The sequence below is a fragment of the Myotis nattereri genome (assembly GCF_964212035.1).
Source record: "Myotis nattereri genome assembly, chromosome: 20".
NCBI classification, from domain to species: Eukaryota; Metazoa; Chordata; class Mammalia; order Chiroptera; family Vespertilionidae; genus Myotis; species Myotis nattereri.
Window position 1 is genome coordinate 14,524,093 of NC_138096.1, and position 22,186 is coordinate 14,546,278.

The 22,186-nt window shown below is 41.0% G+C and overlaps 1 protein-coding gene and 1 pseudogene across 2 annotated transcripts; one reads left to right on the forward strand and one right to left on the reverse strand.

Moving 5' to 3' along the window:
- Nucleotides 1-100: 100 nt before the first annotated feature.
- Nucleotides 101-22,115, reverse strand: TFB2M (transcription factor B2, mitochondrial). The gene is made up of 8 exons (XM_081114443.1): nucleotides 21,650-22,115; nucleotides 20,645-20,733; nucleotides 13,525-13,675; nucleotides 12,773-12,921; nucleotides 10,355-10,444; nucleotides 6,887-6,949; nucleotides 3,332-3,495; nucleotides 101-995 (listed from the first exon to the last, which is right to left on the reverse strand). The coding sequence occupies exons 1-8, from the start codon at nucleotides 21,954-21,956 to the stop codon at nucleotides 818-820; spliced, it is 1,191 nt and encodes a 396-aa protein (XP_080970569.1). The 5' UTR covers nucleotides 21,957-22,115; the 3' UTR covers nucleotides 101-817.
- On the forward strand, nucleotides 18,324-20,056 carry LOC308535555 (non-histone chromosomal protein HMG-17-like; annotated as a pseudogene). The gene is made up of 2 exons: nucleotides 18,324-18,602; nucleotides 20,010-20,056. The product of its transcript is annotated as a non-histone chromosomal protein HMG-17-like (transcript).
- Nucleotides 22,116-22,186: the final 71 nt, after the last annotated feature.

A 22,186-nucleotide genomic window follows, 5' to 3' on the forward strand; every position in this document is an offset into this window, starting at 1 on the left:
TAGAGCTAAGAAAATATTCTTAATTTCATTCAGGTTCATGTAGTAAAGGTCTAACTTCAGATAAACTTTCTTGATGGAACAAAAATGCAAGAGACGTTTAGTAACAGACTGAATTATTTATTGACTGTACATTGACCATACATGACGGAATTTAAAGTGATTAAGTTAGGGTCAACTTTGTTTCATTTGAAACAACCAAAAAAAAAAAAAAATCACAAAATCTTTTAAAAAATATTTTAATTTCTAAAAAGAGTAAGCCATTTTAAAATGTAATTGCACAGTAGTATTTGTTAATCCTTTCAACAAACTGAAAAGTAAAACAAACTATTTAAATCAGTTTAATTTACTTTCTAATTTTAAAAATGAACACTGCCCCTGGAGGATGCAAAAACCAACAGTGAAAGTGGAATATTTAAAGTAATGCAACGTAAGTATTTAGCTAAAAGGATTTTTTTTTTTTTTTTTTTTTTTTTTTTTAGCTAAAAGGATTTTTACAAGTAAATTTCATCTGGCAATTCCATACAACTACCAGTATGTTGACAGTAGATAGGAATTTAAAACAAACAATTCTAAGCTGATTAAATCCACAATTAAGTGAAGTTTTCATTTTATTCAGTTGTAAATAAAATAGCAGCCATTGTTTGATCCACTAATGGTATCAACTTCAGAAGAAACTATCTGCTTTGTTTGTGAAAAACAAGAATAGTTACCTTCTGTTGAAACACTGTGAGCTTTAAAAACTTAGTTCTTTTTCAACTGTTTTATAATCTCCAAATAAAATAAACGGCTCCAGCTACTGTCTTGGCAGTCTGGTTTCCTATACGATTACATCTTCCATGAAGTCATCATATAGCCACTTACAGGTGTGATCTTTGGAACATTCTATAGTTTCAAAAAGGCATTTAAAGTCTGAAGGATACATGTCTATTATTTTTATTGTTTTATCTTGTCTTATTTTCTTCAATATGTCCATTGCATCAATTGGACTCAATGAACTGCAAAAAAAAATTCAAAGTAAATTGTTAAATCTTTTTCATAACAATTGTCAGTTAAAATAGATAGAAGTGGCTTCCAAGCCCAATTTAAAATGCCTATCTTATTATATATAATTAATCTTATTTAAAGAGCTTGCATATAATATATAGCTTTAACTGTGTTTATTCCTAAAGTTTCATGGCAGATATAGGTGTTAACATATTCTAATCAATTCCTACACAAAATTCAAGTTTAAATTTAAAAAATCCTTTTCTACCTCTCTCATCCTTTAACTCTCTTTACAAAAATATTCTTAACTCCATTTAGCTTCATGTAAAAACTCAGTAAGTTCAAACAGCAGAAACTGCTGTCTGGCAATTTCAAAGGGAATCTTTCACATTTTTATATAACAACTAGTGGCCCGGTGCATGAATTCGTTCACATTGAGAGGAAATTAATTAGAATAATTAGAAGAAATATTTTAATATCGCTATTTGCCCTTACTCTATAATAGATGTGTCAACCAAATTCACAATCAACAATGACAGATGGAAACACACGCATGCAATTGGCACCAGTGAGAGCTTTGTAGGTATCACGAATGCGCAAGTCAACTTAGCCTTTTATAGATATAGAATAAACTTGCTTAATTAGACCTGCTTCTGATTTAGCTAAACTTTTTCCAGCCCAGTGAAGCACCCCAACTTCTCTTTCAGGTAATTGTCTGCAACACAGCAGTAAATCCTTTTTCTAGCTAATGAAAAGACATAGGATTCCACCGAGTCTCCTATCTACCTACTCCAGGACTTCTGTGAGGATCAAATGAGATGAGGCACGGGAAAACGGCTCACAGATATCTGGTTAAAGTGTGAAATGCTTCCACCTGGCAATAAAGCAAGTCATGTTCTGGGCTGAAGAAGTTGCAAGGCTAGTTGTCACTAGGGAGAGGTGTTGCTATCTGAGGTCATTACCCAACGGTCAGACACTTAGCATATTAGCCTTCTATATATATAAATATATATAGATTACTGGTGAATAAATTATAAAGCAGAAAACTGCCTTATGTAGTAGCCTATCAAGAAATCATCAGTGAGCCTCTGACAATAAGAACAACTGCAATGAAATATTTTGGTAGAAAATATTTCCAATACTTTTTCATTTTGAATGGAATCCTCATCACAGATGGAAATATGCTTTCAATTCAGAGATCTCAAAGGGAATTTTGAACATTTAGCACCACAGGTTACCATATTTGTTCCTTAATTTCATATATACATATCTATAATAACAAAAGTATAATATGCTAAGCAGACTGGACAGCAGGCAACCTTCTGGATGACCTTCCAGACAGAGCCGCAGCTGCGAGAGCCGAGGCAAGCCTCTGCAGCTGCAAGAACCGAGCCCCTTGCACAAATTTTGTGCATTGAGCCTCTAGTATATATATTTGGTGAGTGTGGCTAGATGACTGACTTTATCCATTTGTTCCCCATTGATCCCCCTCCATCCCATCCCTCCATCCCCCCAAACAACCATTACCAGAAGGGGACAAGATAAAAAAATAGTGGATTATTTTTACTGGTTTACTGCCATTTTAAATGTTTATTTTTATATAAGTTTTGTTCAACTAACAGCTCATTCAGTTACTGTACACATCAGCCCTATATAAAAATTATACTTATGTGGATACAAAGGAGATAACTCTTTTTACCAAGCTTTATGTAGAAACAAAGGGCAGGAAAATCAGGGTGGTACAATGATCCATTCCTACTCTGGTTAGGAAACAGAACCAGTAAGAATAGGCAATGTAGCCCTCGCTGGTTTGGCTCAGTGGATAGAGCGTCGGGCTGTGGAATGAAGGGTCCCAGGTTCGATTCCAGGCAGGGGCACATGCCTGGGTTGTGGGCTCGATCCCCAGTACGGGGCACGCAGAAGACAGCTGATCAATGATTCTCTCATCATTGATGTTTCTACCTCTCTCCACATCTCCCTTCCTCTCTGAAATCAATGAAAATATATTAAAAAAAAGAACAGGCAATGCCAACGTAGATGGTGGGTATTCCATCAATCACGACAACTTTCTCCATCCCAGCCAGTGGCAACCAGATACTTCTTCATGAAGGTTAATCCAAGAAGGAAAAAAATTAACTCAGGAGATTTCGTGGAAAATATAATTACACTTTTCTCAAAATGCGTGCCAGGCAGGAGGAAGTATTTTGGAGAAACAGATGAGTGAAAACATGGTACCTCATTCTGTTAATCAAGGTACACAAGATATAAAAATTGGACCTCTAACATGAAAGTATAATTCTCACATTAAATTGCTACTTTTACACTCGCTTTTATTCTTCTTACTTACGTTAAGTGGTCGATTAGCTTGCCATGGCGCTTCAAAAAACACTGCTTTGTCATGTGAAAAAATACATCATAGTTAACAGATGTTAAATGTTGTGAAAATAAATCTATATGAGGAGTCAACTGAATGAGACACAGGTTTTGTTGTGTTTGCTGTTCTAATGATTCCTGGAAAAGAGGGAAAATAAATTGTTAGTCATAAAATATTGCCAGAGCAAGACATTGTTCAGTGACTCATTCAATCGCCACAGACCCTAAATGTCCCTGTATGTTCTCAGCAGCTGTGCCAAGAATGCAAGGTCCTAAGCGCTCTTTGCCTGGGCCAGTTCTCAAGGTTGTCTGCAGTGAGCCACCTTGAGGGATGAGGCAACACCTCTCTCTGGGACAAAAGCAGGCTTGCTTCATGTTTGCCATAAAACAGGTGGGTTCCCTCAGCTCTATGTGGTTCCTCAGCTGCAATGCGAACCCTCTGCATGCACACCATCCAACCATGCCACCTCACAGCCCCTGAGGGACTTGGGAGCAAATGAAACCCTTTGTCTAATCCAGGAGTCTGTGTCTTTGGCCACCATTCATAAAGACTAACAGCTTATTGTAAATAGGGTAAAATCAATCCCAAACATGTAGTGAGTCTCTTCTGTATTTGAAGCGCAAAACCAGATCCTAAGAATAAAAAAATACCATTGACGTATAATTTTTAATTGGATACTTTTTAAAAATATGGGGTTAACAAGCTGTGGTCCACAGCCTGCCTTTTTTTGTATAATCTGGAGCTAAAAATGGCTTTCACATTTGCAAAGGATGGTGTGTGTGTGTTTTCTTAAAAAGGCAAAAAACAGCCCTGACCGGTTTGGCTCAGTGGATAGAGCGTCGGCCTGCAGACTGAAGGGTCCCAGGTTCGATTCCGGTCAAGGGCATGTACCTTGGTTGCGGGCACATCCCCAGTAGGAGGCGTGCAGGAGGCAGCTGATAGATGTTTCTCTCTCATCGATATTTCTAACTCTCTATCCCTCTCCCTTCTTCTCTGCAAAAAAAATCAATAAAATATATTTTTTTTAAAAAGCAAAGAACACATGACTATATGTGCCCTGAAAGCATAAAACTTTACCAACTTTACAGGAAAAGTTTGCCAACCTGCTCCAGTATACAATATTGCACTAATTAAAATGAAAACTATATATGACTTAATGTAAGTTTAAGACATATTTTTCTCCCTAAAATTATACCTCAGAAGAAAAGGATCCTTATATTTTTTTAGAAAATCTCATATATTAGGTAGTGATCACTTATTTACTTTATTTTATATATACCTAAATATATATCCTATTTGTGGAAGACATATTAGCCCCCCGCCCCCAATTATAATCAATTCCAGCTTCTAGTTTGGATGGCTGCAGCTTAGGAATTGGCAGAAAGGAAGGCAATGAAATGCAAAATATTTAGTAATTATTGTTTTTGTTTTTTGTTTTTTTGGTGCTCTTGACTGGAATTGAACCCGAGACCCTTCAGTCCACAGACTGATGCTCTTTCCACTAAGCCAAACTGGCTAGGGCATACTTAGTAATTATTAATTAGGAACAAAGACAACACAATTCAAAATATTATAAATTGTTGTTAAGTCTTTTGAAGATGACTTTAAAAAGCAACTGCAGCCGAAGCTGGTTTGGCTCAGTGGATAGAGCGTCGGCCTGCGGACTGAGGGGTCCCGGGTTCGATTCCGGTCAGGGGCATGTACCTGGGTTGCGGGCACATCCCCAGTGGGGGGTGTGCAGGAGGCAGCTGATCGATATTTCTCTCTCATCGATGTTTCTAACTCTCTATCTCTCTCCCTTCCTCTCTGTAAAAAATCAATAAAATATATTTTAAAAAAAATAAATAAATAAATAAATAAAAAGCAACTGCATAGCTCAGTGGTTGAGCATCAGCCTAGGAACCAGGAGGTCACAGTTTGATTCCCAGTTGGGGCACAAGCCTAAGTTGTTGGCACAATCCCCTGTGGGGGGCATGTAGGAGGCAGCCATCAGTGATTCTCTCTCATCACTGATGTGTCTATCGCTCTCTCCCTCTTCCTTCTTTTCTGAAATCAATTAAAAAATATACACACACACACACACATATTTTTAAAGCAATCTGCTAAATAGTTTTGGAGTTACAGATACACATTTACTTGATAAATGGGGAAGAAAAACTTACCTGATGTTAAATGAGTGCTTATTTGAAACTTAAAAAATGTCAATAAAAGCATAAAAACATGCAATCATTGTGTGAAATCTCAAATTGGGATAGAAATGAAGATGATGTGCTCTAAAAAACTTTAACTTTCTCCAAGTGTTTCTGTAGCATTTATGAACACACTGATGTGAAACATACATGTGAAATACCAGAATAAAATTCCTTAATGAAACGTAACATTTAGTTATTTCATCTTCATCCCTAAAAGCTGATATACTTACTAGAGGCCCGATGCATGAAATCCGTGCAAGGGTAGGCCTTTCTTCCCCCGGCTGCCGGCACCGGCTTCCCTCACAACCCCGGCCGGCTTTGTCCGGAAGGACGTCTGGTCTAATTAGCATATTATGCTTCTATTATTATAGAAGTTGGCAAAAAAACTCTCTTAGCTTTTGATCCTGTCATTGAGAAAGTGTCTCATATACAGGGTATTCGTTTTGGGGACATTTGGATAAGTTCCTAATGGTCCCCAGCCAAAACATATTACTCCTATTAAATGATGCTTTTGAAGAGTGAAAGAAATGCTGGGTGGAGTTCAGTGAAAAAGGGAAAAAGGGGGAAAAAATAAAAGATAACTGAAATCACAATGATTACTCTACTATCAGTCTTAATAATAAATTTCTAAATTGATAATTTTCCTTTTTCCCTTTAGTGGCAAGAGTGAAAAAATAATAAAGAAGTTAGCAAATGGGAACTTCAGACTGAGTTGGTACACTGGATGAAAGCATTATTAGCATTTAATCCTAACATGGACCTTTTTAATTGAGTTCAAAAATTGTTTTTGAAACTCCAGCTACTCTATTGCAATTTCACTACAAGTACCTTGATATAAACTAAACGGAAGATCGCTTTATAACATCATCACTTTAGTTTTTTAGAAAGAGGGGAAAAACTAATAAAATAAAAGCCCCACCTCCTGGGTTAGAAACAGATGTACCTGTTGGTAAATGCAACCATTACAAGCAGCAATATTACAAATGTCTGATTAATTAATAAGGTATAAAATTTTGTTTTTAGTTTACCAAATTAGATGAATAGTAAAATGATTACATTTTCCAAATTTGAGATGTATCTTCATTTCAAAAGAGATAAAAATGGAAGTCGGAATCTGTGTAAGTCTATTACTCTGCTAGCATCCTCTGTATAAATAGCTGGAAAAAAAAACAAATCTCTCCCAAAGTAATTTAAACTTATTAAAAGCAATAAGATATGTATAAAGAACATTTCCGGATATTCTAAATGTAAATAAATACAGAATACCGGATAATCTTAAAGAGAACAAAGGGTGTTCCACTTAGAGGGGAAGGGAAAGGCCTTCATTCATCCTTACCTTACTCTCTGGCTTTTCCCGCTGCCCACTTTGACTGCACATGTCAAATGACGACCAAGGCTCCTGGAGGGAAATTAAACAAAAACATTTCTTTTACTGCTTTTGGTCAAAGTGCCTCAAATTATTGTTGCCTTTAGAAATGTTTTTCCTAAACAACAGAATGAACCCTAATCACCAAACTAATTGGTTTAAAGAAAAAGATGCAACAGTTCATTCACATACCTCTCTCCTTTTATTTTGGATAAAGACAAGGAGAAGCAGTCCTGGCTGATGTGGCTCAGTTGGTTGGAGTGTGTCCTGCACACCACAAGGTGGCATGTTCCATTCCCCAGGCACAGACCCCAGGTTGCAGGTTTCATCCCCAGTTGGGGCATGTGCCACAGGCAACCGACTGATGTTTCTCTCTCATATCAACATTTCTCTTTCTCTCTCCCACCCTCCCTCCCTCTAAGATCAATAAGAAAAAAAAATAATAAAATAAAGATACTTTAAAAAAAGAAAAAGGAAAATCAAAGGTCAATCACAATATTGGTAACTCTATTACCTATTTAGATAAAAGAAAGTTACCCTTAATATTATTACATAAATAGGTTCTCAAGTTATAATTTTTAATAACCAACAACATTTCGAAATTAGAGTCACAATCAGTTTAGGTGTTATCAGGTCATATTAAGGATATTTTTGTTCTACCTTAGTGGAAAAGCCTATTATTAAAACTCACCTGAATATGTTGGGACATGTTAGGACAGTGATGGCGAACCTTTTGAGCTCGGCATGTCAGCATTTTGAAAAACCCTAACCTAACTCTGGTGCCGTGTCACATATAGAAATTTTTTGATCTTTGCAACCATAGTAAAACAAAGACTTATATTTTTGATAGTTATTTTATATATTTAAATGCCATTTAACAAAGAAAAATCAACCAAAAAAATGAGTTCATATGTCACCTCTGACACGCGTGTCACAGGTTCGCCATCACTGTTAGGAGACACGCAAGATACTTCCGTCAATTTAAAAAAGATCACTTTTTTGTATCTAACTTTTGTACGTACAAATTTGTATGTGAAATAACTTTAAAAGATTACCCAACCAAAAATTTAAAAAGACATATACACAAACAGATTAAATTCCAAAATAAGAGTGGTTTAAAACAGGATCTGACAAAGACTCAAAGACTAAAACTTACAATACTAATTCAAAAGGGTGTTGTCAAAAAGTGGCAATTGAAGTGGAAGGAAAATTCAATTGTTGCTCATGTGTAAAGTTCTCGCCGTTCCAGGAATGTCACCACGCGGAGGAAGGCAGAGCAGCGCAGCTTGCAGTGGGTCCCACAGTTCCCCCCACTCAGGCCCATTCACAGCACTGGGTACCGAGGAGACGGCACCCCCATCTACCAGGCCACAGGAGAGGAAACCTGAGTTCCACAAGTGACCCTCCGGTTGTAGATACACAATGGACAAATGCTTGAAGTGCTGGGTTCACAAAGACCTCTTTTCCTGGAGGTTACTCAGTGGCAAACCCAACCTAGAGCCTCGGAAAACAGATACTGCAGAGCAAGAAAAGAAGGATTCCTGAAAGCTGGTCTTCAGGGAGCCTCGATGAAGAAACGAGTGGAAAGCCAAAGGAAAGCGGCTGCGAGGCAAAGCCCACGGAATGAAAGGAGATACTCGGGGTAAGAAAGACTGTTAGAGGAACCAAGAACGCCACACCACAATGACCATACACAGTGCAGACAGAAAACAGGGGCAGCAATGGAGGCTAAATGTGAACAGATTTCTGGGAATATAGGAAAACAGTGAGAGCATGACTGATACAAAAGACAAGGAACAGAGACACAGCCTAAGAATCTCAGATGCTTTGGAGGAAAAAAAAAAGAATTGGAACCAAAGCTAAAATTCAAACGAAATAATCTTCTAACAACTAAGTATGCACATTAAAGGGCTTAAAGTGTTCCTGGACAAAATCTGTGAAGGGCCTCCACGAAGACACGCTGGAAAATTTAAAGATTAAACCATATCCTTAGAAGAACGAGGGCTCATAAAATATGTAAACATGTTTCACATAAAAAACACTTGCTCTACAATCTGCTAACATAAAAAATGTGCAAATTATGGTGTGAAAGAAATAGCATTTATTAATTTTTCTTACACTCTAGACCCCAGCTATTAAATATGGTAGCCACTAGCCACAAGGGCCATTGAACACTTAGAATGAGTCGTTTGAATTGAGATGCTATAAAATACACACTGGATTTCAAAGACTTAGTACAAATGTACGTACACACACACACACGCACACATAACGTAAATTATGTAATAAAAATTCTAAAATATTGATTACACACTAAAATGATATTTTTTAAAAAATACATTTCTTTATTGATTTCAGAGAGAAAGGGAGAAGGAACAAGAGATAGAAACATCAATGATGAGAGAGAATCATTGATTGGCTGCCTCCTACACACCCCCTACTGGGGATCGAGCCCACAACCCAGGCATGTGCCCTTGGCCGGAATCAAACCTGGGACCCTTCAGTCTGCAGGCTGACACTCTATCCACTGAGCCAAGCCAGCTAGGGCTAAAATGATATTTTGAATTGAGGTTAAATAAAATATTTAAATTATTTACCTGTTTCTTTTTACTTGTTATAATGTGGCTACTAAAAAATGTAAACTTGCATGTGTGACTCACATTATACAACTCTGATTTTGCCTAAGGAAGGAAACTAAAAAACAATGGGGGCAGGGATGCTCTATAACAAAGTGTTACAATAGCCATTAAAAACTTAAAAAGTTCAGTGACAAGGGAAAAAACTTTTAATTAAGTACTTGCTATTAAGTGGAAAAAAAATAAGTTACAAAATAATATAATCTTCACTATAAAAAGAAAACAAATCATAGAAAAAATAAGAGTAAAAATATGCCACAAATGTCAACAATAGTGACACCTGGATGGTAGAACTGTAGTGATTATGTTTTATTCTTCTTTTGTTCTTTTACATGTCTTACAGTCTTAAAATGAACATATATTATTTTTATAGTAAAAGAAAAGAAATATTTCTGAGAAAAACAGGACAAAGTATATTCCACAGCCTGGCCGGTGTGATTCGGTGGTTGAGCGTCTATCTACAAAATAAAAGGTCACTGGTTCAATTCCCATTCAGGGCACATGCCTGGGTTGCGGGCTCGATTCCCAGTAGGGGGCATGCAAAAGGCAGCCAATCAATGATATTTCTCTCTGATCAATGTTTCTATCCCTCTCCCTTCCTCTCTTTCTAAAAATCAATAAAAACATACTAAAAAAAAAGTATATTCCACAGTTGGGAAAAATAATAAAAGTAATTTTGAATTTTTCTCCATTCACTGTTCACTAACATGTAAGCTCTCTGGAAGCAATCAAGCTCCCTGTGGAAATTTTTTTATTGTGTCTTGTTTCCCCCGCCTGTTGAAATCCAAAGGGCTCCACTCACCGTGTGCAGAAGCTTCACCTCATAAGCTACTTGCCAGAGCACACTCAGTGCGTAGTACAGGTTAGGGTTCAGGGGGTTTGCCAGCATCCTCTAGGAGGAGGAGAACAGAAGGTGCTTGTTATACAAAACCACAGTCAATCAAAACCAAATGTTGTCAAGATAGTAATACCTTAATAGTCTCTAGAAATTAAAGAAAAATAGAACGTAAACTCTTAACTGTAACAATTTCAAAGAAGAGAAAGGCCTTTTAAATTTCCATATTGAACTATATCATCACGGACACTTAAAATAGAACACAATGCTGATTCCAAAATCTCACTAAAGAAAAAATACACAAAAATGTTTTGTGGAGAAGGACAGGTATGTTAGAAATATGTGCCAGGTGGGCTATTAAATTTCGAGTCAAAATTGTTTAGATTGATACTTGGAAGATACCTCAGAGAGAGGAAACCTCGTGTGAAAAGACCATAGTAAAAGAAGCATTAGGACATTCTAGCCACAAAATGGAAACTGAAAAGGCATTTCCTATTTCTCTTCCTTTCATCCTTTCCTGTACACTGTACGTACAGCAAGGTCCTGAGACCCCTGCTCTCCCTGACCACTACTCTCCTCCACAGACAGTCAGTGGTCAATAAATCATCCCTTCATTTCCAGCCCCACTATCCTAACCACAGCTGGTACATACAAATAAATATCTCCCATTACAGTGGATTAAAAGATTAATAACAGGAGGCATTCTGGGCAGAAAAACATTATCAAGGCAACATCAAGGACTTCAGGAGGACCTTCTATATCAGTGAATTAAAAGTAGAGTCTAAAACCGTAAAAATTCCACATACAAAAACTGTCAGAATAAAGGAATTTGGCAAAGTTGAAGGATACAAAGTCAACACACAATAATCAGCAATACACACTACCCTAACAATAAACAATCTGAATGCCCTGACCGCTTTGGCTCAGTGGATAGAGCGTCGGCCTGCAGGCTGAAGGGTCGCAGGTTCGATTCCGGTCAAGGGCATGTACTTCGGTTGCGGGCGCATCCCCAGTGAGGAGTGTGCAGGAGGCAGCTGATGGATGTTTCTCTCTCATCCATGTTTCTAGCTCTCTGTCCCTCTCTCTTCCTCTCTGTAAAAAATCAATAAAATATATTTAAAAAAAAATAAAATAAAATAAAAATAAACAATCTGAAAAGGAAATTAAGAAAACAATTCCACTGACACTGAAAACTACAAAACATTGCTGAAAAAATTTTAAAAAAACACACAAAAATAAATGAAAAGACATTTTGTGTTAATGGCTTGAAAGACTTAATATTGATAAGCTATCAATACTACAAATTAGACATCATCAACATTATAAACTTTGGGACTAAATCAAAAGACACCATAACAATGTAAAAAGGTATCCCATAAAACAGGAGAAAATATTTGCAAATCACATGCCGCAGAAGGGATTAATATCAAGAATATGTAAGTACTCCTGAAACTCAACAACCAAAAAACAGACAACCTGATAATTCCTCCAAATACAAATTATCGGTAACCACAAAAGATGTTCATCATAACTAATCATTTAGGAAAATGAAAATTCAAAACATCGATGAGATACCACTTTAAATCATTACGATGGGTATTATGAAAAAAAACACCAGAAAACAAGGGTTGAATGTGGAGAAATTAGAACACTTGTGCATTGCTGATGGTGTATAAAATAGGGCAGCCACTATGAAAAACAGTATGGTGGCTGCTCAAAAAATTAAAAATAGAATTAGCATATGATTCAGCGATTTCACTTCTCAATATATACCCAAAATAATTGAAAGCAGGGACTCAAAGAAATATTTGCACACCGATGTTCACTGCAGCATTATTCACAATAAGCAAAAAGTGGAAGCAACCCACGTGTCCACTGACAGATGAATGGATGAACAAAGATGGTGTGTGTGTGTTCACATGGTGTGTGAACAATGGAATATTATTCAGTCTTAAAAAGGAATGAAATTCCAACACATGCTACAACTTGAATGCACCCTAAGACATTACTTAGTGAAATAAATCAGACAAAAAGTGAAATATTGTACAATCCCAACTATATGAGGTACCTAGAATAGTCAAATTCATAGAGACAATGTAGAATGATAGCTGGGGCTCACGGGAGAGGAAAATGTGGAGTTGGCGTTTAATGGGCACAGAGTTCCAATATGGAATGATGAACAAGTTCTGAGAAGACATAGGTGGTGGTAACAGTTGTACCACAAGGTAACTGTACTTAATGCCACTGAATTGCACACTTAAAAATAGTTAAGATGGTAACATTTCTGTCATGAGCCCCAAATAAAATCATACAGATTAGGACTAGAGAAAAATTACAGAAGTCTTTTAAGATAAAATACTAGTCAAGTACTTCTTAGAAACCTACCTGGGATTCCAGTTCATTAAAAAAAAAATTTAGTTCTACTCGTCCATATCTATATATAGAAGTACAGGAATATATGTCATGTAAAACTTTCCAAATCATCTTTTTCTCATTTTTAGTTGGGAAGATTCCAACGACTTTCAAAGGGATACCTGTTAAGTATACAAGCAAAAATATTTGAATAAATTCTTAACACTATTTTCCTGTGACTATAGTTTATTGAGTCAAACTAAGTTAACAAACTATATAAATTTTATTTCAATTAAAACTAAGCCTCAACATGTCTCCATGATATGGAACTTGGCCTTGGCACAACTGCTCAGATTACTGTGTCTAGCTGAGGGTAAAGCAATAGTCAACCTAAGAGTCCTGGCTGGGATGGCTCAGTGTTAGAGCATCAGCCTGCGAACCCAAAGGTCCCAGGTTCGATCCCGGTCAAGGGCACGTACCTCAATTGCAGGCTGCTCCCAGGTCAGGGCCCTGGTCAGGGTGCATGCATGAGGCAACCAATCGATATGTTACTCTCACATTGATGTTTCTCTCTGTCTTTCCTTCTCTCTTCCACTCTCTCTAAAAAAAAGAAATCAATAGAAAAATATCCCCAGGTAAGGATGTTTTTAAAATCAGCGTAAGAGCATCTGAGCATAAACTGTACAATGCATATCTGCACACAAACCTCATCAACAAAGCAGGTACACTGCTAGAGATAGCTGGCAACTTATAAGGTATTTGGCTTAGTAAATTACAAAAATTACCTTTTGACCAAGGAAGTGTTTCTATTCCAAATTTTTGAAAAAGCAACTTTGAATTCACAACAGGTTTTATTACTCCAAAACTTCTAGGATCCAGTTTAAAGAAGTCACAGTGAAGCACATGTAGTTTTCCACCCAGCTTTTTTCCTAGGGACTAAAGAGAAACAGACATAAAATGTTAAGATATTTCAGTGTTATGCAATATTATCCTATACTAGAGGACCGGTGCATGAAATTCATGTGGGGGGGGGGGGGCAGTAAGGGGAATGTCCCTCAGCCCGACCTGCACACCCTCTCCAATCTGGGATCCCTCGTGGGATGTCCAAAACCTGCAGACATCCCTCTCGTAATCCAGGACCACTGGCTCCTAACCACTCACCTGCCTGCCTGGCCACTCCTGCCAGCCTGGTCGCCCCCAACTGCCCTCCCCTGCTGGCCTGGTCACCCCTAACCCCCTGCCAGCCTGATCTCGCCCCTAACTGCTCTCCCCTGCTGACCTGATCATCCCTAACTGCCTCTGCCTTGGCCCCACCAACATGGCTTTGTCCGGAATTTGGACGTCTGGAAGATGGCCAGTTGACCCAGTCTAATTAGCATATTACCCTTTTATCCTATCTAATAAAGGGGAAACACGGTAATTAGCAGTACCTCCGCTACCCTTCCCATTGGCTAATCAGGGTGATATGCAAATTAACTGCCAGCCAAGATGGCGGCCAGCAGCCAGGCAGCTTGAAGCGAACATGAGGCTTGCTTGCTTCAGTGATGGAGGAAGCCAACGTTCCCCACCTGCCACTGCCGGCCTCTGAGCTTGCAGTCTGAAACATTGTATCCAATATAGAAGCTAAACAAAACCCCAGAAACCTGCTTTCAGCCAGCCTGGCTCTCAGAGCTGGAGTTGAAACAGTGTTTCAATTATAGAACCCAAACAAACCAGATACCTGCTTTCAGCAGCCGAGGCCTCAAAGCTGGAGCCAAGCCTCGGAGCTAAAGCTGGCCCAGAATAAAAAAAAAGAAAAAAAAGGAGCGGTTGGGAGGTTCAGTCACTCGCCAGCCTGAAAACAGCCCTCAGCCCCTCACCCAGATTGGCCAGGCACCCCAGTGGGGACCCCCACCCTGAAGGGGGTGTGACCAGCTGCGAAGAGCCATCATCCCCTCACCCAGGCTGGCCAGGCACCCCAGTGGGGACCCCCACCCTGATCCAGGACACACTTCACGGCAAACCAGCCAGCCCCGACCCGTGCACCAGGCCTCTATCCTATATAGTAAAAGGGTAATATGCCTCCCAGCACTGGGATCAGCGGAGCCGCGAGGCCTCCCGGCACCGGGATCAGCGTGACGGGGGGCAGCGCCCCAACCCCCTGATCGCCCTGCAACTCTGTGTGTGACAGGGGACGGGGCCACAACCTCCCTATCGGCCCTGTTCTGTTCGTGACAGGGGAAGGCGCCCCAACCCCCTGATCACCCTGCGGCTCTGTGTGACAGGGTGCGGCGCTCCAACCCCGACTGGCCCTGCTCTGTGTGTGACGGGGTAGAGCCATAACCTCCCCATCAGCCCTGCCCTAAGTGTGACAGGGTGCGGCGCCCCAACCCCCTGATCCGCCCCGCTCTGTGTGTGACAGGGGACGGTGCCCCAACTCCCCTATCGGCCCTATTCTGTGAGTGACAGGGGGGAGCTCCCCAACCCCCTGATCGACCCTGCTCTGTGCATGACAGGGTACGGAGCCCCAACCCCCCTGATTGGCCCTGCTCTGTGCATGATAGGGGGTGGCGCCACAACCTCCCCATCGACCCTGCCTTGAGTGTGACAGGGGGCGCTGCCCCAACCCCCAAATCGGCCCTACCCTGAGCGTGACTGAGGGTGGCATCGCAACCTCCCGATCCGCCCTGCTCTGTGCATGACAGGGGACGGTGCCCCAACTCCCCAATCGGCCCTGCTCTGAGCCCGACCAGGGGCTGCACCTAGGGATTGGGCCTGCCCTCTGCCACCCGGGAGCAGGCCTAAGCCAGCAGGTCATTATCTCCCGAGGGGTCCCAGACTTCGAGAGGGCACAAGCCGGGCTGAGGGACCCCCTACCCCATAGCACAAATTTTTGTGCACCGGGCCTCTAGTTAGATAATAAAAGGCTAATATGCAAATCAACCCAACTATCAATTTGCATATTAGCCTTTTATTTAATTATCAAATAAAAGGCTAATATGCAAAACTGACCAACTGGGTAGTCACTGCACTCCCACAGGGGGGGCACCGCTCAACCAGAAGCCCTGAGCTAGACTCACAGCTGGCGAGTGCAGTGGCAGTGGCAGGAGCCTCTCTCACCTGTGCAGCAATGCTAAGGATGTCCACCTGCTAGCTTAGGCCTGCTCCTGCAGGCCTAAACCATCAGTCAGACATCCTCCAAGGGCTCCCGGACTGCGAGGGGGCACAGGCCAAGCTGAGGGATACCCCGCCAAGTGCTCAAATTTCATGCACCAGGCCTCTAGTTATTTATAATAATGCAAAGACCTACTTAAAAAAATAATTTTTTTATTTTAATCCCCACTCTAGGATATTTTTCCATTGATTTTTAGAGAGTGGAAGAAAGGGGGAGAGACAGAGAGAAAGAGAAACATTGCTTGGTTGCCTTCCACACATGCCCCAACTAGGGCCAGGATTTTGAGCCCGCAACAGAGGTACATGCCCTTGGCATAATCGAACCCAGGACCCTTTAGTACACGGGCTTATGCTCTATCCACAGAGCCAAACCAGCCAGGGCTCAAAAAACTATTCTTATAAGAAATATTACCACCTCAATAAAGATGTAAAGAAAACAGTACTACTATACCCTAACATTCAACAGAGTTAATACAAATGAATGCCTGAAAAATAATGTAAGTACAAGAAAAAAAACCACCTTCAACAAATTCTTACTTATTCTTACTTTATTGTAATAGCATCATTAGTTGTTTGAAAAGCTCCTTCACACTACTCTCTAATTCCTTAGTAGTGGCAGCCTGGAGCACAAGGGCAACGATTCTGAGCCCACAGCTGGGCTCAGAGAGCTGCAATCCATCTGCTAGTCATGCAAAGATGTTTCACAGTCGAGAAAAACAAAAATATTAAAGTGAAAGGCAGATTATTCAAGAGAGTATTATTCCTTCTTTTCTTAAAGAGTTTAATTAGTCCTTCACCAAATGAACTTAGCTCATTGTGGAGGCCACTGTCCATTTGCCACTTAATTCTTCCTTTACTTTTTCTAGACAGAGGCAACTCTAGAAGGAACGCTCCTTGTCCACGGGGACAGAGCCAATACACGTCAATCTTTACTGCCCTGACCTGCTCACCTTGCAGAAGCCTGGAGAACTTAGTAGTGAGAGCAAGGATTAGCTACAGACTCCACAAACTTCATCTGAAGTTACAAGTAATCAATTAGAAGAGGGCAATGTGCTTTGATACGCAGTTAGGTTCTCAGGCACAGAAACCTCTATTGGTATTTATCACGATTTCAATAAATTGGCAACTTAAAGTTATGAATTAAAAACCTAATTTTTCTTAAGCATGAGTTCAACCTATAAATATTATTCAATTTCTAAATCTAGTACATTTCACCCTGACCGGTTTGGCTCAATGGATAGAGCGTCGGCCTAGGGACTGAAGGGTCCCAGGTTCGATTCTGGTCAAGGGCATGTACCTTGGTTGCAGGCACATCCCCGGATTGGGGGGGGGCGGGGGGGGGTGTAGGAAGTGGCTGATCGATGTTTCTCTCTCATCGATGTTTCAAACTATCCCTCTCCCTTCCTCTCTGTAAAAAATCAATAAAATATATTTTAAAAAATAAATAAATCTAGTACATTTCAATGATTCCTTTTCAGGGGGTCCCAGGGAAAAGACTAGTGGAAGGAATAAACTGGTGCTGGAGATCATATATGTTTGGCCATGTTAATTCTGAGATGCCTATTAGGCGATCCAAGTGGAGATGGGAGGTAGGAAGTTGCAGACCTAAAAGGGGAGGTCAGTGACGTGGTCCAGGCTGAAGATATAAATTCGTATTTGGCTTGTTGAAGGTAATTAAAGCCAGGACTGCCGATGACATCGCCAGGGTCAAGTACACAGGACAAGAAGCTGAGACTAAGCCAAAAGGGAAGGAAGAAAACCAGAAGTGTGTGGCATTATGAAAAAGAGCATTCATATAATGCATACGTTAAAAACTAATTAAACACCAACAAATTATACTATATATAACAATAAAATAATCTCACAAATTACACAAGTCATATTTTAATCTAATTAAGATAATAAATTTTGGTTTGCTGGTAATGTAAAAAGAATATATATTTTATGACTTTATACATTTTTGGTTTTGTACCTGTCATTTACCATTCAACAATTCAAACACAAGAGTAGCCAAAACTCCAAAATAATTCAACTTGTATAACAGTGAAATCACATCTTAGAACTCTACTTGATTGCATTTAGAATTCAAAAATAGGAAGTAAAAAGGACAGGAAAGACAAATAACCTTTGGCTTTCTACTGCTCATTACATTAGGCACTTTAGTTCATCTTATTTAAACTGCATCAAGATCCTTTCCAGGTGGGAATTAATGTCTCTGTTTGTATACGGACAAGCTAAGATACAGTTTAACTTCCTTACTTGCCCAAGGGTCTGAGGCGGCAGTGCTAGGGCTGAGCTTCAGCCAGGTCTGAAAAGGCGGTACTCTGCCCCTGCTGAAATGAGGCAGTTTACCACGAAAGTCGATGTCTCTTCAACCGCAGTTTCCACAATTCAAACAGGATGTACCAGTGGTTCCCACCCTTTTGTGGCCATGCCCCACCTCAGCAAGAGAAAGGCTGACGGGGATGCTGAAGGAGATAAAGCCAAGGTGAAGGACGAACCACAGAGAAGACCCGCCAGGTTATCAGCTCAACCTGCTCCTCCAGAGCCAAGCCCGAGCCTAAAAAGGCCCCTGCAAAGACGGGAGAGAAGGTACCGGAAGGGAAAAGGGGAAGCGATGCTGGCAAAGATGGGAACAGCCCCGCAGGAAATGGAGATGCCAAAACGGACCAGGCACAGAAAGCTGAAGGTGCTGGAGATGACAAGAGAAGTGTGTGCATTTTCTATAACTGTGTAGTTCTGGGGACTGTACAGTTTGAAATACTATTTTTTATCAAGTTTTATAAAAATGAAAAAAAAAGTGAGCTATTCCTGTGAAGGAAGCCTAAAAGGCCATTACCTTGGTCTAAACCACGTTCCAAAGAACACGGCATGCATGAAAGAGAAGAATGAAAGGACAGTTGAAGTACTGAGGAAGAAATCACTACGAAATTGTTAAAAATATATATATATGAAGTGATATGAAAAAATAGCAAGTAAAGTTTCAAAACATAATCGAGAACTGAAATGCATAAATGTCACAATATATATTTATATACTGTAGATGAGGCCCCTAGAACCACAAGAAATGCAAAAAATTCACTGTTAATAACTCAGTCTCGAATTCCCCCTTGTGGGGCGTGTGCACCCCAGTGCACTGGGAACCACTGCACTATATCATGATTTATTATTATAGCACACAATCTGTAGCATGTGTATCTCCAGACATCCAGATAGGAAAACAAACCGTTCCTATTCGAAACATTGTTAATGTGGAGTCCCAAGCATTTCATCAGGGAAATGGGAAGGGGAGGAGCTTAGTTAGATAAAACTCCAGTCAAGCATCTTCCTCCCTTCCTTCTTTTCCTTCCTCCCTCCCTCCTTCCATTCATTCTTCCTTTCCTTTCTCCCTCCTTCCTTCCTTCCACATCGACTGGTTACCTCCTGTGCCTTAGACTGGGAGGCAAACCCTCAACCCTTTGGTGTGCGGGCTGGCACTCTAACCACTGAGCCCACTGGCCAAGGCAAGCATCGTCCTTTAAAATCCTTTCAGGTTTTAGGAACACACGTGAGAGCCTCTGGGAGGCCAGAAGTATTGTCTGCTAAGAGCACCGTTTTAACATCCATGCAAAGGTTCTATTTAAATGGTTTCTTCTCTTTTATTCTGGAAAATACATGAATTCACACAAAATTTTATTTGAATGGCTTTTCACTTCATAATAATGATGGTTAATAAGTTAGGGGCTGAGTTCAAGTTAGTGCTGAGAGGAGAAGGGACTGGCGATTTTTTTAAAAAAAGTAAGACCTTTACTGTAGCAAAATTGATAAAAGCCTTTTATAAACGATCAAAATAAAAGCTATCCTATTTTTAATTTTCAAATTGAAATTATAGACGGCTATGTGTACTAAATCATATTTCATGATCTTGAATCTTTGAACAGTTCATATTTTCTCTTCATGTTTCTGAAATTCCAGCAGATTTTTAATCAATTAAATAGCCGGGCTAAAACCCTCAATTATTTTCAAAGCAATCTGTTGTAGCGTAACAAACATCTAACGTACACAGTTTTATTAATAAGAAAGCAGCTGGATGTGATAGCCATTTCACAATCTTTTGTTTTCATCCCACCACTTTTAGATTTCGAATGGTTTCAGGAAGTTGGCATAGAAAAGTATGTTTCCTAAACTGAATGTAGTGATTTGTAAAGGAGGGGGAGAAAGAAAAAAAAAAAAAACAGGTTGACAATGATGCAAGAAATTTCCACTTTACTGTTATGTAATCCTGCCTACTACATAACAAAGAGAATTCACTGGAAAACCCATTTGAAGAATGCCTTCACTCCATGCCACTGTATCTGACCATACCAAGTCTGTCTTGCCCCTGAACCTCTAAATCCAGAGTTAACACAGCCCCATTCATTTGATCGTAGCGCTCCAATTAGATTCTAAGAGCTCACAGGAAGCAGGAAGCACAGCGTAGTCTAAAATGAGGAAACAAGCCTAGAAATACCAGTTACCAAGCTCTGTTCAAAGTCACCAAACTAGTCTCCAGCAGAGCGAGAAGCAGAGCACAAGTCTCAGAGCCCCAACCTGTTAGCTCTTCAACAATCACTGATTCTAGGTTGCAGTCACGGGGGACGACAGCCTATGTAAGGCCTGGCCCCTAGAAGTCAGTCTACAATAAAAAACTGTGTGCCTAAGTTTTCTTCCCTCAACTGCTGCAAGAGCAGTGGCTTCAACGACGTTATTTTTCAGAAACTAAAAATCTACTACCTCCAAATGTGGAATGAAAGTTTTGTCACTTTCAAGGGCAATCACTCTGGCACCTCTTTGAAGCAGTGCTCTCGTCAGGATTCCAGGACCTGGAATATTAACAGAAGGAAAAGATTATTTACCAAGTTCAATTTCTTCCAATATCAAAGAAAGCAGTCGTTTTACACGTGTTACCTAATTTTAATCCTTACGCCCTTCCCAAAGTAGATGTTACACTCCTTACTTGCGCATAAGGGAACTGGGGGTTGGACGCAGTCACTGGCCTCCCACCTCACCACTGGCAAGTGGTGCTGCTTGGCTTTGAACCCATGCTGTCCGAGACTGCAAAACCTGCGCTCTAATCACCATGTTTCACTCTCAAGAAAAAAAAAGGGGGGGAGGGGAGGCGGGAGAAGGGCAAACAAAAAGGTTGCCTCTAGCCTACCATTTAACCAAGAACTATCCTAAATAGAACTGATTCCTCATGATAGAAAACTGAGCTTTAAAAGTTACTTTTTTAAAATATATATTTTATTGATTTTTTTACAGAGAGGAAGAGAGGGATAGAGAGTTAGAAACATCCATCAGCTGCCTCCTGCACACTCCCTACTGGGGATGTGCCCGCAACCAAGGTACATGCCCTTGGCCGGAATCGAACCCCCGGGACCTTTCAGTCCGCAGGCCGATGCTCTATCCACTGAGCCAAACCGGTTAGGGCAAAAGAAGTTACTTTTTAAGAAGTCTGTAAAGAGAGTGTTCTCTGCTAATGGTCTCTAGATTCACGGAAGGGTAAAATGAAAGTTTTGGGGGGACGGGGATTGCAAGTGTCTTGGGGAGACGGTGGAATCGACGAGCATGTTCTACCAAACCATTTTGGGGCGTGCAAACTGCTCCAGAACCATTCCGGAGCAAGGCTGGCACTGACCGCACCGGAAGGGGCCGTGTGCTCCCGGCAGCCGCGGGCGGGCGGTGTAAGTTCGCAGAAGCGATGCCCGTCCGAGAGGACAACGTCCACCACGGACTCACCTGGATTGATCTCCAGGATCAGGTCGCAGCCGTCGTTTCGCAGCAGGAACGGCACCATGGTCTCGGCCAGGTCCGGACTGAGTATGTAGCGCTTGGACTCGAGGCGGCTCTTGGACACCCCGGGGGGCAGCACCTTGAAACCCTCACTGGGCGCCAGCTTCGGCCGAAAGTCGGACAAACCACGGCGGTTCCTCGCCGGGACGCCCTTCCACCTTGCCGCTCCGGCCCTCCAAAGGCAAAGGCGGGCCGCACCGGGAAAGGCTGCCAGCGTCAGCCGCGGAGAGAGCCCCGCCATTGGGGCCCACATCCTTAAACTCCAGCGTCCGTCCCAATGTCACCCAGCGTCATTACAACAGCCGCCACCTCCGCCCCGGCAGCCCCACGTGCAGGCTCACCCCGCCGCCTGACTAGGCCGGGCAGCAGCCAACACTACAAACCACGCGTGCGCACCACCTCGCCTGGCTCTTTCCTCACTTCCGCTTCCGGCCAGGGGCTGACGCTAGAGGACGGACCTTCCAGGCCGTGCACTCTATGGTC